Here is an 18,029-nt window from a genome sequence, read left to right on the forward strand (position 1 = left end):
TCCAGGGACACCCTTGAGGTTCTGCACAGTCATGATGTTCCACATGAAAAAGAGACGTCTTAAAATAAACCCAGTCACTCGACCAGAGATACACATAAACCAGAAATTGATCATGTCATGTAGCAGACAGCTTGTAAGTAATAAAAGGCATTTTATAAATACAGTAGAGTCTCACTTATCCAAGCCTCTGGATTATCCAAGCCATTTTTGTAGTCAATGTTTTCAATATATCGTGATATTTTGGTGCTAAATTCGTAAATACAGTAATTACAACATAACATTACTGCGTAGTGAACTACTTTTACTGTCAAATTTATTGTATAACATGATGTTTTGGTGCTTAATTTGTAAAATCATAACCTAATTTAATGTGTAATAGGCTTTTCCTTAATCCCTCCTAATTATCCAACATATTCACTTATCCAACGTTCTGCCGGCCCGTTTATGTTGGATAAGTGAGACTCTACTGTATATCCAAAGTATAATAGCCTCATTTCCCCCTTTTTTTCCTTCCTTTTTTCTTTCTTATATGTATTATTGTTATTAATTTTGTCTTTCTTCTCTTTTTCCTTCCCCCTTCCCTTACCTTATGTAATATTTCGGTCTTATTTAATTTTTATGTTGAAAAGCAGTAATAAAAATATTTTTTAATTGTAAAATTTTTGATGTTTAATGTTTTCCTTAATCCCTCCTTATTATCCAAGATATTCGCTTATCCAAGCTTCTGCCAGCCCGTTTAGCTTGGATAAGTGAGACTCTACTGTAAATACAGGACCAGATCGGCGAGATCAAGAACAAAAAAGGTCATATTTTGGGATGTTGTTATCAAAAACAAACACAAAGTCCTTTTCCTCCCCATTCTTGCAGAGGGGAGTTCTTTTCCTTTTTATTCCTGCGATGAACATATCCTGGCAAGGAGGGGAGGAAGAACAGTGTGTACTAAGTAATACGAAGTAAGATTTTCCTTTTTGAAAAAAGAAATGACGTACTCCAGAGCATATATCCCTTCTTTGAATGTGGAACAACCGAAGCCACTATTTTATTTCCATGCAAACCTCTATAAATCATGCCTTTACCTACTCGGTTGTGCCCTTTCCCAATTTCCAAACTGCGATCATAATAAATAGCAAGGTTTTTTCCCTTGGAAACAAAATATATGACAGAACAAGGAAACAGGAGCAGGAGGCATCTTTTCGTGGAAAGAAAAGGGAGATAAAAACTGAAAATAACTCATTATTATATTCCAACTTCAGGCCTTGACAGGGTTAACTCCAAGAGAATGGAAGGCTGAGACTGAAGCAAGAGAGGCGGGTCTTCCCAGCTCAGATTGCATCCCAAACTCCCCCCTTGCCATACATACAGATACACACACCCGCTTTTTGATTCTCCTCCTCTTCTAGGTCCCAGGGGAGGGGAATGTGGGATCGTGAGATCAAAAATAACCCTCTTATGTCAAAGCAGGGGGAAGAAAGTATAAATACCGAGGGTTCGGTAGCCTGCTTTGGTGCTTCCAAGGCTGGAGAAGGAAGGAAGGGAGGAAGGAAGGAGCTATCCATCGCAAGCTCTCCAAGCCTCCTGCAGACACCCTTTTCCAAGGGGACGACTCGCCTTCCTCTTCCTCCTGCTGCTATTTTTGCTTGACACTGTGCAGCATCTTGCTTGGAAAGGAGCTTGGCAGGCCGGGTATCAAAACCCACCACTTTGGGGAGCAGAAAGAGGACTTTGCCCACTTTTCCCTCCCACACTTGGGCAACTTGCATCTTCTAACTCACCCAGTCTTCCCCATTTCTCTCTCTGCTTCTCTCTATCAATTTCTCTTTCCTATCACTTTTGATTTCCCCACTGCCCTCTGATTCTGTGGTTTCCAGATTTGCTTCTCCAGCAACCCAAGTTTTCCTCTGCCTCTATGCCTGCTTTCCCTCCAAGGCCTCCCTCTTTCACTGGCAGGCTGGCACCTGCTCCTGGCTCTCCTTGGGTGCTCTTCTGGATGCTCCTGCCCCATGCCCTGGCCCTGTCCATCCCCACCGGAGACTCCCAGGAGGTGGTGCCAGTCTGGATGGGCAGCAGGGAAGGGCAGGTGTGCTTCTCCCTGGCTGCCTTCGGGAGGGAATTTGTGCTGCACTTGGAGCCCGATGCCAGCTTCTTGGCACCCGGACTGAAGATCCAGCATATCGGAAGGAAGGAGCCCACTGCTGAGTTTCTGCCCGAAGAAGAAGAAGAGGAGGATGCAAGGCTGCAGAGAAGATGCTTCTACTCAGGGACTGTCAACTCGCAGCCAGACTCCTTGGTGGCCGTCAGCTTGTGCCAAGGCATCCATGGCTCCTTCTTAGTGGACGGAGAGAAGTATGTCATCCAACCTCAAGGCCAAGGAAGTGGAGAGCTCCTGCTGCAGGTCCACCAGCTCCAGAAGCAGGGCTGGGCAAAAGAGGTCCCTGAGGACATCCCAGAAGAAGCCGCTCAGGCTGAACCTAGCAGCAGCAACAGCAGAGCCAAGCGGTTCACTTCTCAAGCTCGCTATGTGGAGACTCTGCTGGTGGCAGACACATCAATGCTCCGCTTCTACGGGGAAGACCTGACGGTAAGGTGCTCTTTTGCTCCCTCTCCTTTCACAAAGCTGGAAGCTGGCACAGATGGGCTGGCACGTGCAAGTTGTCTGGGAAAGTCCTTGGCATGGGAACTTCTTGTTGTAGTAACTCTCCCATTACCCAGTAGCATGCCATGTATAAACTCCTGAGCCAGGAAAGTCCTCCGTTCCAGCCCTGCCAGCCTTAACTCACTACACGGCCTCAGACAGACTATGAGTTTGAATCTGGAGCCTCCCTCCTATTGTAAAGGTTTCCCCTGACGTTAAGTCCAATCATATCCGACTCTGGGGGTTGGTGCTCATCTCCATTTCTAAGCCAAAGAGTTCGTGTTGTCCATAGACATCTCCAAGGTCATGTGCAAGGAGCACCGTTACTTTCCCACCGGAGCGGTAACTATTGATCTACTCACATTGACATGTTTTCGAACTGCTAGGTTGGCAGGAGCTGGGGCTAATAGCGGGCGCTCATTCCGCTTCCAAAATTTGAACCTGGGACTCCTATTGTATGGGGCTAATAATCATTCTGATGAACTTCTAAAGCTTGTTTGAACAATAACTGGGGCAATCCCTAGGAAGTCCTTTGAGCACCATAAGGCCAGGGCAGGTATCCTGGTGACCTCAGGATGCTTTGGACTATAATTTGTCAGTCACTGGCTATCTTAAGGACACAAGGAGCGCATCCATACTGTAGAATGAATTCAGTTTGCCACTACTTCAACTGCCATGGCTTAAACTGTGGGATCCTGAGACCTCATAAAACAACAACTCCCATGATTTCATATCATTGAGCCATGGCAGTAAAGGCGACCTCAAACGTCATTGCTTCAACAGTGTAGATTCTTGCTAGACTGCTTGCTCCTGTCTAATGCATAAGTAAGAGAAAATGAAATAATAATAATAATAATAATAATAATAATAATAATAATAATAATAATAATAATAATCTTTATTTATATTCCACCCTATCCCCCCAGGGGGATTGAGTGCAGATTCAAAAAGAGGAAAGAAGAGGAAAAAGGCCAGAATAGAAATTATGTAGGACAGGAGAAGGTAGAACTGTAGCTTCTGTTGCTTCTTAATATGGGAGGTCTGATGGAGTTTGCAGTCGTACGAAAACTTGTAAACTACACTTTCCCCATCCCAGAAAGGTAGCTGTGGGACAATAGGGACCTCACTGTGGTGTCATTTGCTTCCCTGTTTCTTAGCATAGAGCGGTAGTGTGCAGTAACAGATGTGGAGCTGCTTCCAGAGACTCATCTTGTATTGGGGTCCCTCTCCAATGTGCTGTATGACACATTCTCACACACTGTGATGTCATTGCATTATTGATTTTTCCCATCCCCACCTGCAGCTTCATATCACTAAGCATTGCCCAATAGATATTGGAGAAACCATGCGGTCAGGTGAAGTCATCCAATGATTCTACATGGAGAGTTTGACACCCAGATGCCATTTTTGGCAGCAGTAACGAGTAATTCCACCATGTCTGTAAAACTGTAGTTTTTGGAATTGGAAAACAGACCCAGGGTTGGGGCAGATATCTGCATTTTAACCAACCTGTATAGACATTTTAGTGTAGCTTCCTCTCTGGTGTGCCCAGTAAAGTGCCTTGTAGACATTGAAAGCTGGCTAATTCCACTGGGGTTTAGTTCTAGGACAAGCACACATACCTTGGGGATATCAAAATCGATGGATATATAGTCTCATTATATGCAATGGTGTAGTTAAATGGTTTCCCTTGCACAAAATGATACAATCCACCCACCCTGCCCCCAGGTCATGGATAGTTGAATCTACGGATACAGAATCTGTGGCTGCAGGATGCAAAGGGCGAACTGTATTACCTTTTTGTTTACCAAATGATGTATCATATAGGACATCTGCCTGACGTGTGGTAAAGTTGGAGCATTGTTTTGTCAATAAGCCTAATTTTTCTGGTTCCAAAGAGCATATTTTGAGATGTGGGGTGGGGGGGGGGGGGGGAGGAAACATCTCCTTCTCTCGTGCTGTCTTTTTTTCCCAATGGAAGAAGACAACCATTTAGAGCAGAAGTTCCATTTATTTCAGACCATTGACACAAGGAATTTCATATCAGGCAGTGTTGAAATCTAATTCAAATATATCACCTCAAGGGGTTAAAATGTCGAAGAAGAGTCTATCTACAAGGCAAAAATACTTTTCTACTGTGCTACCACCTTCACAGTGGAGAAATTAAACAGCAATTGTATTAAGAATATTGCATTAAAAGGGGAATGAAAACAGATATGCATAGTTCATACCAGTGGCCTTTGCTAGTGAATGAATGTTTTGTAGCTTTGTGTTCACATCCAGTTAAGAATGCTTGAGGATTGGAATTATTTTGTCTGGGGAATTAATGGCAAAAGGGCATTGGGACAAATTAGATTTATGGTGAAGAAACTTCTCTTCAAGCATATAGTTAATGGAACTGCAGAAAGGCTAAACATAGTCATCTGTTCCATTTAGACTCATGGAAGATCTCCACGATATATTCTGTTCAAATGGAACCAAATGCAGATAGATGGCTGAACAAATAAAAACTTGAGCCTAAAGCTAGAGAGAGCAGAAAAGCTTTTGAAATTTGCACTTTGTGTCCCATACAAACATACATGCATCCACACATGCCTTTTATCTCACTATTACTCCTCTTTTTCTTTTTAATGTCAGGAGCGACTTGAGAAACTGCAAGTCGCTTCTGGTGTGAGAGAATTGGCCATCTACAAGGATGTTGCCCAGGGAACGCCCAGATGTTTGATGTTTTACCATCCTGTGGGAGGCTTCTCTCATGTTCCCATATGGGGAGCTGGAGCTGACAGATGGAGCTCATCTGCACTCCCCGGATTCAAACTGCCAACCTGTTGGTCAGCAGTCCTGCCAGCACAAGGGTTTAACCCATTGTGCCACCGGGAGCTCCAACTATTGTTCCACATCAAATAAACTCTGTGTATTTTCTAAATCAGTCCAAAGAACCTCCGAGATTTTCTTAGCAAGGATGATATTAAGATGAATTGCTAAATATACAACAACTACCAATCCGCCTTTTCAAATGATTTCAATTTGGGGTGGATGGAAGGAAGCAGGTGCAGGCAGAAGATTCTACATTATACTTGCTCAAGCTCAATCAATTTCATCCAGCTTCTTGCTGTGAAATTGATCTACTTCAAACATCTGGCTTAATCCTTTAATCCTTATCTTCAAACTGAAGTGTAAGCACACATATTTTCTTCATTTGCCCAGAGACCCTTGGCTCTTCTTTTTCTCCCTTCTCACTCGACTTTCTGAAAATCTAGTTGCTTCTTTGTAAAATGTCAGGGATATTGGGTGGCACTGTGAATAAATAATAGTCCAGACAGGTAAATCATTAGGCTGAACTCTGGCTTATTTTATAGGTTCCCTGCTAGAATGTCAAACCTTTACAGCCCTCTTATATCCAGACATCATGTGGATCTGGGAACCTTGCCTATAATAGTGGAATGTCTAAGCAGAGCAGAACATGAATCATAAATGTGTACAGTGGCCGAGAAGCGTAATGCATTTCTCAAAAAAAAAGATAGAGAAATGCTACATTCAAAAGGTCTATGCTTTTAAAAAAGTATTATCCCTATGACAAATTAGCTATAATTAATCCATTTATTTGATTTATACAATGACCTTGCTTTCTAATGGAGCTCTGGCTGGCCTAGATTGGATTCCCATGCATTTCCCTTTCCAGCATTGAATCAACTTTTGACTTTCCTACATTCCACCCATTTCATATCTCAGTGTTATTTTTTACTCTGGTTTATGAATTATGATATTACATTATGATATTATGAAAGCAAAAATGCAAATTGATTGACGACGCGGAATCCTTTGGTTCAGTGAGATTTACCTAGATGTTGAAGTTATTCTGTTGCCGATTCAACAGTTCTTCTCTGGTTGGAGCCTCTTGTGTGGTTGAGAGAATGTGACTGATGTAAGATCATGGCGTCAGATTGATGGCTGAGCCAGACCTGGCCTTTGGATGACCCACTAACCATTTTATAAATATCGACATCTACCCTTCCTTCCTATAGCTGAGCTAGCAGTGCTGCATTAGGAGGGAAAATATGTTTGCAATGGTTTAGTCTAATGTATCAGGTGGGCACGGAAGAGAAAAGTCAGAAAAGGCCATGTTTACTCAGGTTTGTGTACAGTCCTTATAGCTCTGTTTTTTATTTCCTAAACATTAAAATGTCAAGAGGAACAGTGTTTGTGAGTTATTTCCTGAGATGAATTGAATCCCAGACAGCCCACGAAACAGCTCCGAAGGAACACTCAGAGGAACAGTGTGCCATTGCTAAATCGATGCCAGGATTTTTTAAAATATTGAAATTGCACAATTGGAAAAATAACAGAACCGCAGTAAAAGGCGAGGTTATAACAATGTGCAGAAGTATGATTGCAAGCCCACAAATTGATGAATCATGTAATACTGAAGGTGCCTAACGTAGTATGTATTCATTACACAGCCAATACACATGAAAAATTCTTGGTGTCAGTTTTTAGGCTTGTTTCTGGGCTTCTTTGCCGTTCTGATTCAGTAAATAGGATTGGATAGACTGTATCCACTCTAATTTCTTAGATATGGTTATCATGATTTTCTATGGGAAAGCGGATGAAGAATGGTATATGGCATATGTTCTGTATCTCAAAAACTACAACTGATAGGAGAAAATTGGTGCCATTTATGGAATGAGCAACTCAAATATATCCAGAAGCAGGTGTAACATTTGAGGCACCAAAATGTGTCTTGACCAGTGTTACCTATCAATGCTAATAAGACTATAGCAGAATAGTAGGCTGGTGTGATAAAATCCAGTGATGAAAAAAACTCTAGTATTAACTTTGGGGAATTCCAGCCCATTTCATCATTAGAGGCCATAGAGCTTATGCTAGAAATGTCTTTGCAACCATTAGTCTCAAGGGTGTTACAGGCTTCCTTTATATCTTTTTATCTCCAGCCATGGTTCAGCTTCTTACACACTCAACACACACACACACACTCACCAAGGGCACCAGATTCTTCTCCACTTCCTCCCCTACTTTCCATGTAATGTTTAACATCTGCCACAGTCTGCCTCTGGAGCGGCTGCTGGCAAAGCAACTCCCGATTATGAAGCACTCCGGTATGAAAAACGCGCCACACAAGTGAACTTTGTTATTTTGAAGACAAGGGCTAAGGAGGCGTTGTGAGTAAGCGCCAAGCAGAAATGCTGTCTGTTGTGATATCATTTCCTGATATCTTGCCAGGTTCTAATGCTTTCAGATTGCCCACGGAAATCGTTTCTGTGTAACCGCACTGCTTGCAACATCTGTGCTGAAGCTCTCCATTCCTGAAAAGGCAAAACCATGTGGACTGCCAGGTGTTGGTGGATTGCATCTTCCAGCATCCATTACTATTGGTTATACTGGCAAGGACTGGTATGTGTGCAGTCCAACAATGTCAGGAGGACCTCATGACTGTCACCCATACCTAGTACAGTAGAGTCTCACTTATCCAAGCTAAACGGGCCAGCAGAAGCTTGGATAAGCGAATATCTTGGATAATAAGGAGGGATTAAGGAAAAGCCTATTAAACATCAAATTAGGTTATGATTTTACAAATTAAGCACCAAAACAACATGTTTTAAAACAAATTTGACAGAAAAAGCAGTTCAATACGCAGTAATGTTATGTTGTAATTACAGTAGAGTCTCACTTATCCAACGTTCTGGATTATCCAACGCATTTTTTTAGTCAATGTTTTCAATATATTGTGATTTTTTGGTGCTAAATTCATAAATACAGTAATTACTACATAGCATTACTGTGTAATGAACTACTTTTTCTGTGAAATTTGTTGTATAACATGATGTTTTGGTGCTTAATTTGTAAAATCATAACCTAATTTGATGTTTAATAGGCTTTTCTTTAATCTCTCCTTATTATCCAACATATTCGCTTATCCAACATTCTGCCGGCCCGTTTATGTTGGATAAGTGAGACTCTACTGTACTGTATATATGAATTTAGCACCAAAATATCATGATATATTGAAAACATTGACTACAAAAATGGCTTGGATAATCCAGAGGCTTGGATAAGCAAGGCTTGGATAAGTGAGACTCTACTGTACCTATCACCAGAGGCAGTTTACTATCTATTGGAAAAGATGGTCCATGTCTACAACGTTCCAATGGAATAAGGGAGGGATGGGCAAAGTATGACTCAAGTATGACACAAAGTATGACACAGGTAGACCCCAAGACCATTCCATCGCTTCTCATTCTTATCATTCTCAAAGTCCAGCTGAAGCACTATCCCAAGAACTACAGCGTGTTTCCAATTCCGCACCAAAGAATAACTGATCCCTCTCTTCACCTCTAATAAAAGGCAGAACCTCACCTCTTAAACTTGTCCCCACTTGGCAACTTTCATCCAACATTTTGAATGTCCCAGCTTCTCTCTCCTTCTTCCACTTTCCCTCTTTGTCATCAGCTTACTTAAATTGTTACAAGTTGAATTCAAACTGAGCAACTCATTTAACTCAACTGCGGAGGGGCAGAAAAGAGAGGGCACACTCCTCTCCTTTCCTGTTGACAGGCAAAAGCAAACTTCTGCAATCTCTCCTAGTTTGGATGTTCTTCCTCACTAATAGCTTTTGCCATGTTGATTGCACTTTGATTGTTGCTTGGGCACATGTGTCCCTGTTTTCACCTTTGAAAGGTTGGAAGGCACTTAACTGATGCTGCACTATAACTTTGCAAAGGATAGGTAAAGGTAAAAGTTTCCCCTGATGTTAAGTCCAGTCGTGACCGACTCTGGGGGTTGGTGCTCATCTCCATTTCTAAGCCAAAGAGCCGGCATTGTCCATAGACACCTCCAAGATCATGTGGCTGGCATGACTGTATGGAGCGCTGTTATGTTCCCACCAGAGAGGTACCTATTGAACTACTCATATTTGCATGTTTTCAAACTGCTAGGTTGGCAGGAGCTGGGGCTAACAGTGGGTGTTCATTCCGCTCCCGGGATTTGAACCTGGGACCTTTTGGTCCCAAGTTCAGCAGCTCAGCGCTTTAACACACTGTGCCACCAGGGACTCCTTGCAAAGGATAGATAACCCATTTTCTTTGTCTTCTGCTCAGGTGTGTTCAACATCAGTCCAGTCACATGACTTTACTCTTCTTCTTGGTTCAGGATTAAGATAACACTTTCTGACATTGCTAAGGGGACAGAGAGCCCTTCGTATCCTCTAGGATTTGGTCCCATATCCCCCGTGGATACGGAAACCTGTGAGTGCTCAAGTCCCATTCCATACAATGGCACAGTAAAACGATAAATTATTTTAAAGCCTGAATGATGGAATCCATGGGTGCAGGTTCTATGGGTATGGAGGGCTGACTGCATCGACTACATAGGCATGTTCTTTTGTACAGAATCTTTCCTTATGTCACACTTGCAATACAATGAAATCCATCTTGTGAATTATGGGTCCGTTCGCATTCTGCTTGTAGTAGGACATAGCATCTAGCCAAGGGATTCCTAACCAGTTAGTCAGAAGACTCAAAACAAAATTCACAAGTGGATTACTGGGAACAGCTTCTGTGGGTGATTCATCAGGATGTTGCAAAAGCTATGCAGAAGGCAAGCATGTTAAGAGGCCAGATTTGGGTCAGGGAGCATGATGGGCAGGTGCAGTTTAAAGTTGTAGTGGGAAAGTCCATTGAATGGCCAGTTCTGAGGAATTATTGCAAATATATACTTGGAATAGATCAGTGGTTCTCAACCTGTGGGTCCCAAGATGTTTTGGCCGTCAACTCTCAGAAATCCTAACAGCTGGTAAACTGGCTGGAATTTCTGAGATTTGTAGGACAAAACACCTGGGGACCCACAGGTTGAGAACCACCAAAATAGATTTTCCTGGGTTTCCTTGCCTTCTTTAGATGTCGTGGGGAGGGGTCTTTTATTTGGTTGTTTGTTTTTCCATTTTATACTTTTATTCCTTTTGTAATAAGATAGTTTCAGTCTTCATAGCCAAGCTTAACGTTGTATAGAAGGAAAACACTGTTGGGGGGACATTCGGGAGATTTTCAAGTTAATTTGCTCAACCAAACATCATTTTGTTGTTGTTCCTTCAATGCGTTCATCCCAAGGCGAACCTATCATAGAGTTTTCCTGGCAATATTTATTCAACAGGGGCTTGCCATTGCCTTCCTGAGAAAGAGTGACATATCCAAGTGGGTTTTATGGCGGAGTGATCCAAGGTCCTGGTCCAACGCCCAAACCACTAAACTGCTCCTCTATTATATATGGGTTTTTTTCATGTCAGGAGCAACCAGAGTTGCTTCTGGAGTGAGAGAATTGGCCGTCTGCAAGGACGTTGCCCAGGGGATGCCCAGATGTTTTTTGATGTTTTACCATCCTTGTGGGAGGCTTCTCTCATGTCCCCGCATGGAGCTGGAGCTGATAGAGGGAGCTCATCCATGCTTTCCCCGGGTGGGATTCGAACCTGGCAGCCTTCAGGTCAGCAACCCAACCTTCAAGTCACAAGGCTTTTATCCCCTAGGCCACCGGAGGCTCCATTATATATGGTGAAATTAGTGCTCTTGTGTCATTTAAGTTTGAATGTATTCAAGTACAATTGAACATTAGAACCCAAGGGAGGGAATTTGGTGGATCTCCGCATTTGACTGGTTATAACTCCGAATATGCCTCAGCATTGGCTCTGCCGGCTAGGGCTTCACTGAGTTCCAATCCAATGACATTTGGAGAGGCAGAGACGAGGAGGAGGAGAAAACAAGGAGCTAAGTGCATGTCTGCAATGTTCAAGAAATAGACAGGGATCAGAAAGAATGTTGGAAGCAAGAGAAAGGCATTTGCTTTAAAAGGCAAAATGCAAGACGGTTGCGATCCTGGCAGGATGGAGAAGCGGTGTGCCAAAGAGCACGGCTCCTCGGCCTCTCCAGCTGCCTCATGCCCACTTGGCTGGGTCTCCTCTTGGCTACATGTAAGGAAATTCCTGGCATACACTTCAAACTGACGAAGGAGGTGCGATATTTGAGGTGGGAGCCAAGACCCTTGCAGAAAGCAGCAGAACTTGGGGAGATAGCCTGGTAAACAGTGCAACAAGCTACTCACTTCTCTGCCCTCTCTCCCCCAAGGCAAGTCATTCTGGAAAAGCTGGATCTTATTAACAGCGCATCGATGGTGCCAGGGCAGCTTCTAAGTTCAGTCCTGTGTGGTCAGTTGCGGTTTGGCCTTCCCACAGACATGATGGAGGTTTGCTTGCATTTCTGCTTCCAAAGAGACACCAACAGATATATACATTTGCTCTTCTTCCAGTCTGATGCTTTTCAGGCATGTGCTTACAACAGTTTATACTATTAAGGTTGCAAATGTACCAATAACACTGGTCAACACACATTTCAATGCCTCAGATGTTAGTCCTGTTTCTGGGTCTATTTGACCTGCTGATTCCAAAAATGGCACCAGTTTTCCCTTATCAGTTTTAGTTTTTGAGATACCTAACATATGCCATCTACCATCACCATTGTCTTGCAACTCCTCCATAGAAAATCAGGACAACCATATCTAAAAAACAAGAGCTGATGCAGTCTATCCAAAGCAATTTTCTGAATTTGCACCTCACATAACTCCAGGAACAGGCTGAAAAACAGAGTTGTGTTGGGATGTGTAATGAATAAAATGTAACCTTTCAAATTCATTCATATTGTCATTGCTGTTGTTGAGTGCAAAAATGATTGTTCTTTTCCAGGGCAGATATGACCACTTAGTTAATATACCCTCCCAAACCCCTCTCCTGTTCATAAATATTCCCTTGACATAGATTTTTACAGAGCAACATAAATCAATCTAAGGGTATTAACAGTCCAGCTCTAATCTTGTGGTCTTGGATTTTGGCTGGTTGTGGTTTGCGGCAAGTCAGGCTGGACTGATTTATGCAGTTAGTCACTTAGTGAAGCAAGAACTGCCAATCCTATTAGAAGATGTGTTTCATTGGACCAAGTCATTAGAATCTAACTTGGCTACCACCAGCTCTGTAAAAATCTATGTCAAGGGGTATTCTGGCATATTTATGAAAAGGAATGGGGGTTGAGGGGTATGCATTTTATTTATGTATGCAAAATGTGTACACTATCACTGAATAATAAATAATAATGGTCTCATCTGCTTAAAATATTTTAGAGAATACTCATCAGCAAGTGCTAGGCTCACTACACCCGAGTGCCAGAGGGATTGTTTCCACTCCATTTTGGAGAGTGAGCCAAGTGAATGCCAAGGATATGAGTACAGTTCAGTGAGTCATTATTTCGTGCCACATCTGTACATGATTGCTTTTTGTTCAGGTGGAACTGAATCACTGTACGAATTCCACAATTATTGCCATAACAACAAACCCATTGTAAGAGGTCTGAAATGATGATCTTTTGTATTAAACTCTGACCTGAAGTTCAGGTCAGGAAAACGCTGTTGAAACACTCTTTGGGTGGCCATGAGGAAGTGCTTCTCCCAGCATCTCTAGTCATCTTCCTTAAATGGTGTTAGTGTTGGAATGCAATCAGGAAAGCTATTGGGGAGTGGAAGCGATTGAGGGAAGAATCCTATCTCAGTGGTAGAGAAGATGCTTAGTATGCAGCTGATCATGGTTCAAACCTTTGCCTCTTTCCTAGAATAGTGGTGGGAATCACGTGGTTCTACAGATGTTTTAGAACTGCAGACTTCATATTTCTCACAATTTGCTATGCTGGTTGGAGCTGCTGGGACATGTGATCTTCCCAACATCTGCAAGGCTAAATGACTCCCACCTTTATCCTAAATATTCGAGTATATACGGTAAATAGCAGGAGCAAGCAGGGAAAGAGAACTGGTCTCTTTCGCCTGTCCTTAATTCTCGCCTATATAACTTAATTAAACAGGGATTTGTGATTTTGCAAAGCAAAGAACATTACAAAGCAAAGCGAGGAACAAAGTGACCCTTTGCTGTTTCTCAGTTGCTTCATCGTTGTGTAACAACTACATTTTTGTCTTGTGAACACAGTCCTATGGGCCAATGCCAAAAGGAATCAGAATTCCGACTCGCTGATAAGATGTTAGCATCAGGCTTCGAAATAGCTGGAGTGCCTGGCATATGAAGTCATCTCCCCTCTGTCTCATTTACCCAAACATGAGGTGCTGTAGGGTGAACACTTGAGTGCGTACGCAAAAGGCCTGCATGGAAATAGGTCCCATTCACAAATATGTCACTGGTGTTTATCTCCCATGTAGGCTGCGGAAGGCAACGGTTGTCATAATACTCCCTGTAGTAAAAGGCCTTCCTGTGTTTCTTGGAACAGGCTACTAGAATGAATGAATGTCCATGCTGGATGCCACTAAAGGTCCATCTGGTCTGGCATCCTGTTTCCATCAATGGTCAGTCAGATGCTTCTAGGTTGGTATATTCTGGGGAGGTAAAATCAAACAGCTTCTGGTGTTTTGTGCTGTCAAAGGTTTTCATGCCCGGAAAACACACAACAACCCTTCTGGTGTTTGTTTTTTCTCCCATTTCTGTGGTTATGTCCAATTGCAGGGTAAAAAAATTCCATGGCTAAGAGCAGACAAATGCCTTCATATAGGCTTTCAGTGCCTCTGGTAGCCTAGGGGATAAAAGCCTCGTGACTTGAAGGTTGGGTTGCTGACCTGAAGGCTGCCAGGTTCGAATCCCACCTGGGGAGAGCGTGGATGAGCTTCTTCTATTAGCTCCAGCTCCATACGGGGACATGAGAGAAGCCTCCCACAAGGATGGTAAAAACATCAAAACATTTGGGCGTCCCCTGGGCAACGTCCTTGCAGATGGCCAATTCTCTCACTCCAGAAGCAACTCTAGTTGCTCCTGACACAAAAAAAGTGCACATTTTAAAACGTATGCTAAAGTCACTAAATGAAGGATCAACGGCTTTGATATTACGCCAGCCCTGGTGGATTTCCCCTCAGCCCAAATATCTATATATATAAAAGGGTAATGAAATTTCAGCCTAGGACAAAACAACAAAACTACACACCCCAGAAACACTAAACTTGGCAGCACAACTCCTCATCCATGCCTTTACGTTCATACAACAAACAGCTCCAGCTACTCCAGAAAACGGCCAGGCTTTGAGACTGCAAGGCTATTCACTGCTATTCCACCTGGCCAACAAAGGATTTCCATAAGCCACAGCAACACATGGCCGGGCACAGCTAGTATGCTTATATAACCACTCTATCCCAGTGGTTCTCAACCTGTGGGTCCCCAGGTGTTTTGGCCTACAACTCCCAGAAATCCCAGCCAGTTTACCAGCTGTTAGGATCTCTGGGAGTTGAAGGCCAAAACATCTGGGGACCACAGGTTGAGAACCACTGATCTATCCTGATCTTGAATTCTGGAGAACTCTGTTTTATAACATAATAAAGGTATTATGCTAGTATGCATTTTGGAATTAGAGAACAGAGTGTCTAGTTTGCAGTCAGGGCAAAACGCCATACAATGGTTTTAGAAAGTGAACAGTCATCTCCTACTCAAAGCAAACGGATACTACAAGGTAAACATTTGTTCTCCCTGCTTCTACAAAGCAAACCATTATTCCTGTACTAATTCTGAGGAGAGAAAGTGGGGAAGGAAAGTAGGCTTAAAATTATGTACTTTTAGGATTCAAGATATCTTAATGTCTACATTCATTTGAATACATGAGAGCTTGAAATAGCTTGTCAGTTAAACAATGACAACACCTCATGCAAGCAGCTTGGGATCAAAAGTGTTTTTTAAAGATGCTTTACTAGGAAACACTATTGTCCTCCTACCATTCTGCAGAAAACACTGCCTACACCAAACTTTGAAATCTAAAAAGTAAATAAAAACCAAGATGTTGTTTTTGTCTTTTCTGTTTTTTCTATTTGGTTCATGACAAACCAAAGCCTTAGTCCAATGTTTCTCAAACTTTGGTCTTCCAGATGTTTTGGACTTCAGCTCCCAGAATGCCTAAATGTTGGCCAAGTTGGCGGAGGCTTCTGGGAATTGAAGTCCAAAATCACTGGAGACCAAAGTTTGGGAATCACTGTCTTAACCTCTATAGCTTTGTCTGCTTGCAGGATATTTATCTAATGTGTCATTTCTTTTATCCATTGCCATCTTTCAGAATCATATCCTCACTTTAATGTCCGTAGCTGCTCAGATCTACAAACACCCCAGCCTGAAGAACTCTATCAATTTGGTGGTAGTGAAGGTGCTGCTGGTGGAAGACGAGAAGGCTGGGCCGGAAGTCTCGGACAATGGAGGGCTCATGCTACGTAACTTCTGCAACTGGCAACAGCAGTTCAACCCTCCAAGTGACCGTCACTCCGAACACTATGACACAGCAATCCTCTTGACAAGACAGGTATCGAAAAGGCCTGCTGGCAGAATCCCTCAGAGGCATTTGGGTGGAACTGGGAAAAGAACAGAGAAGTATTCATTTTTCGCATAGGTCCTGTTCTTTAAGAAATAACCCATGCATTGAATTGTGCTTATTTGGTCTCCTAAAAGTGATTTTAACTTAATGCAGTTTAACAGCACTTTAACTGCCATGGGTCATTGCTATGAAAGCATGGGAGTGGTTGTTTTACAAGGTCTTTAGCTCACTCTACCAAAGAGTGCCATTTGTCTCACCAAATTCTGACTCCTACGATTCCATAGCATTGAGTCATGGCAGTTAAACTGGTGTCAATCTGCATTAATTCTTCAGTGTGTGACCTTTACAAATATGACATTTACATAGAATGGGGAGGGGGAAACTCTGTAAACACCATCATGTCTAAATAAAAATGCCCATACAAACTCAAAGCCCACCAGAGATGCATCAACATCAGCAGCATCAATTATTACCACCCTAGAATTCAATGACAGACCAGTTATCAGACTCGAAATGCGCCAATTGTGTATTTATATGTATATTTTTATCAATGTTTAATGTGTTTAATTTTAATTGATTGAATTGTCTGTAATATTTTTATATTGTGCTTTATTGTAAGCCATTCTGAGTCCCTTATGGGTGAGAAGGGCGGGATATAAGTACAGTAGAGTCTCACTTATCCAAGCCTCATTTATCCAAGCCTCTGGATTATCCAAGCCATTTTTGTAGTCAATGTTTTCAATATATCGTGATATTTTGGTGCTAAATTCGTAAATACAGTAATTACAACATAACATTACTGCGTATTGAACTGTTTTTTCTGTCAAATTTGTTGTATAACATGAAGTTTTGGTGCTTAATTTGTAAAATCATAACCTAATTTGATGTTTAATAGGCTTTTCCTTAATCCCTCCTTATTATCCAAGATATTCGCTTATCCAAGCTTCTGCCGGCCCATTTAGTTTGGATAAGTGAGACTCTACTGTATTGTTATAAATAAATAAATAAAATCAAGGCCTTTCGGTATTTCCTTTGTCTCAAAACATAAAATCCAGGTGACTACTCCGTACCAACAAATACCAATTTTCTGCCAATTAAAATAAATAGTAAAAAAGAAAGGATTTTTTAAAAAATACTTTCATCTATAAGGGACCGTTACTCATGATGGCTTTAAAAGATAAGTGATACCAAAAGGGGTCTTAAAACCATGTATGAATAAAACGACATTCACCTGGCATTAAAGGGATAACAGGTAGCCACCAAGTGATCTTCCATGGATAGGACATCATGGGAGAGGAGTGCTACTTATGAAAGGGTCATGTCCCCAATTGTCACCCTTCATACCTGAACAGGTGATACCATCTAAAAGACAGTCTCTACTGACAGCAATTGGATGGACCAGTTTGGGACAGAGGGAAAATGATCTGATCGATATCTGATTCCATTTATGTGCATAAGAAAATTCACCAAGGACATCACAGAGAGGAACAAGGGTCTTTAAAGTATCTTACACCTTACATTTTTCTTCACTTGCAGGATTTCTGTGGACATCAGAGCTGCAGTACGCTTGGAGTGGCTGAGACTGGCACCATGTGTGACCCCAACAAAAGCTGTTCTGTGATAGAAGATGAGGGCCTCCAGGCTGCCTACACTTTGGCCCATGAACTAGGTAGCTGCTCTGCCCATATAGATAGGTAGACCATCATCATGACAGCATAAACAACTGCTTCATAGATGATACCAAGGTGTCAAATGGAATATTCTCAAGGTCAAGAGCATGGCAGAAAATGATAGCACAGGAGGGAAAACAGAATACTTTCACTGAATGAAATATTTATTTATTTATTTATTTATTTATTTATTTACAGTATTTATATTCCGCCCTTCTCACCCTGAAGGGGACTCAGGGCGGATTACAATGAACACATATATGGCAAACATTCAATGCCAACAGACAAACAACATATATAGACAGACACAGAGGCATTTAACATTTTTTTCGA

At 42.1% G+C, this 18,029-nt stretch overlaps 1 protein-coding gene across 1 annotated transcript in view; it reads left to right on the top strand.

The window, feature by feature from the left end:
• Positions 1-1,222: 1,222 nt before the first annotated feature.
• The window catches only part of adamts8 (ADAM metallopeptidase with thrombospondin type 1 motif 8), a 31,298-nt gene continuing 14,491 nt past the window's right edge, over positions 1,223-18,029 (top strand). The window contains exons 1-3 of the mRNA XM_062961424.1: positions 1,223-2,578; positions 15,775-16,014; positions 17,563-17,695. Of these exons, the coding sequence (XP_062817494.1) occupies positions 1,907-2,578; positions 15,775-16,014; positions 17,563-17,695 (1,045 nt within the window). The 5' untranslated portion in view covers positions 1,223-1,906. The remainder of the gene's footprint in view (positions 2,579-15,774; positions 16,015-17,562; positions 17,696-18,029) is intronic.

This window comes from Anolis carolinensis, unplaced genomic scaffold (genome assembly GCF_035594765.1).
Source record: "Anolis carolinensis isolate JA03-04 unplaced genomic scaffold, rAnoCar3.1.pri scaffold_8, whole genome shotgun sequence".
Classification (NCBI taxonomy): Eukaryota; Metazoa; Chordata; class Lepidosauria; order Squamata; family Dactyloidae; genus Anolis; species Anolis carolinensis.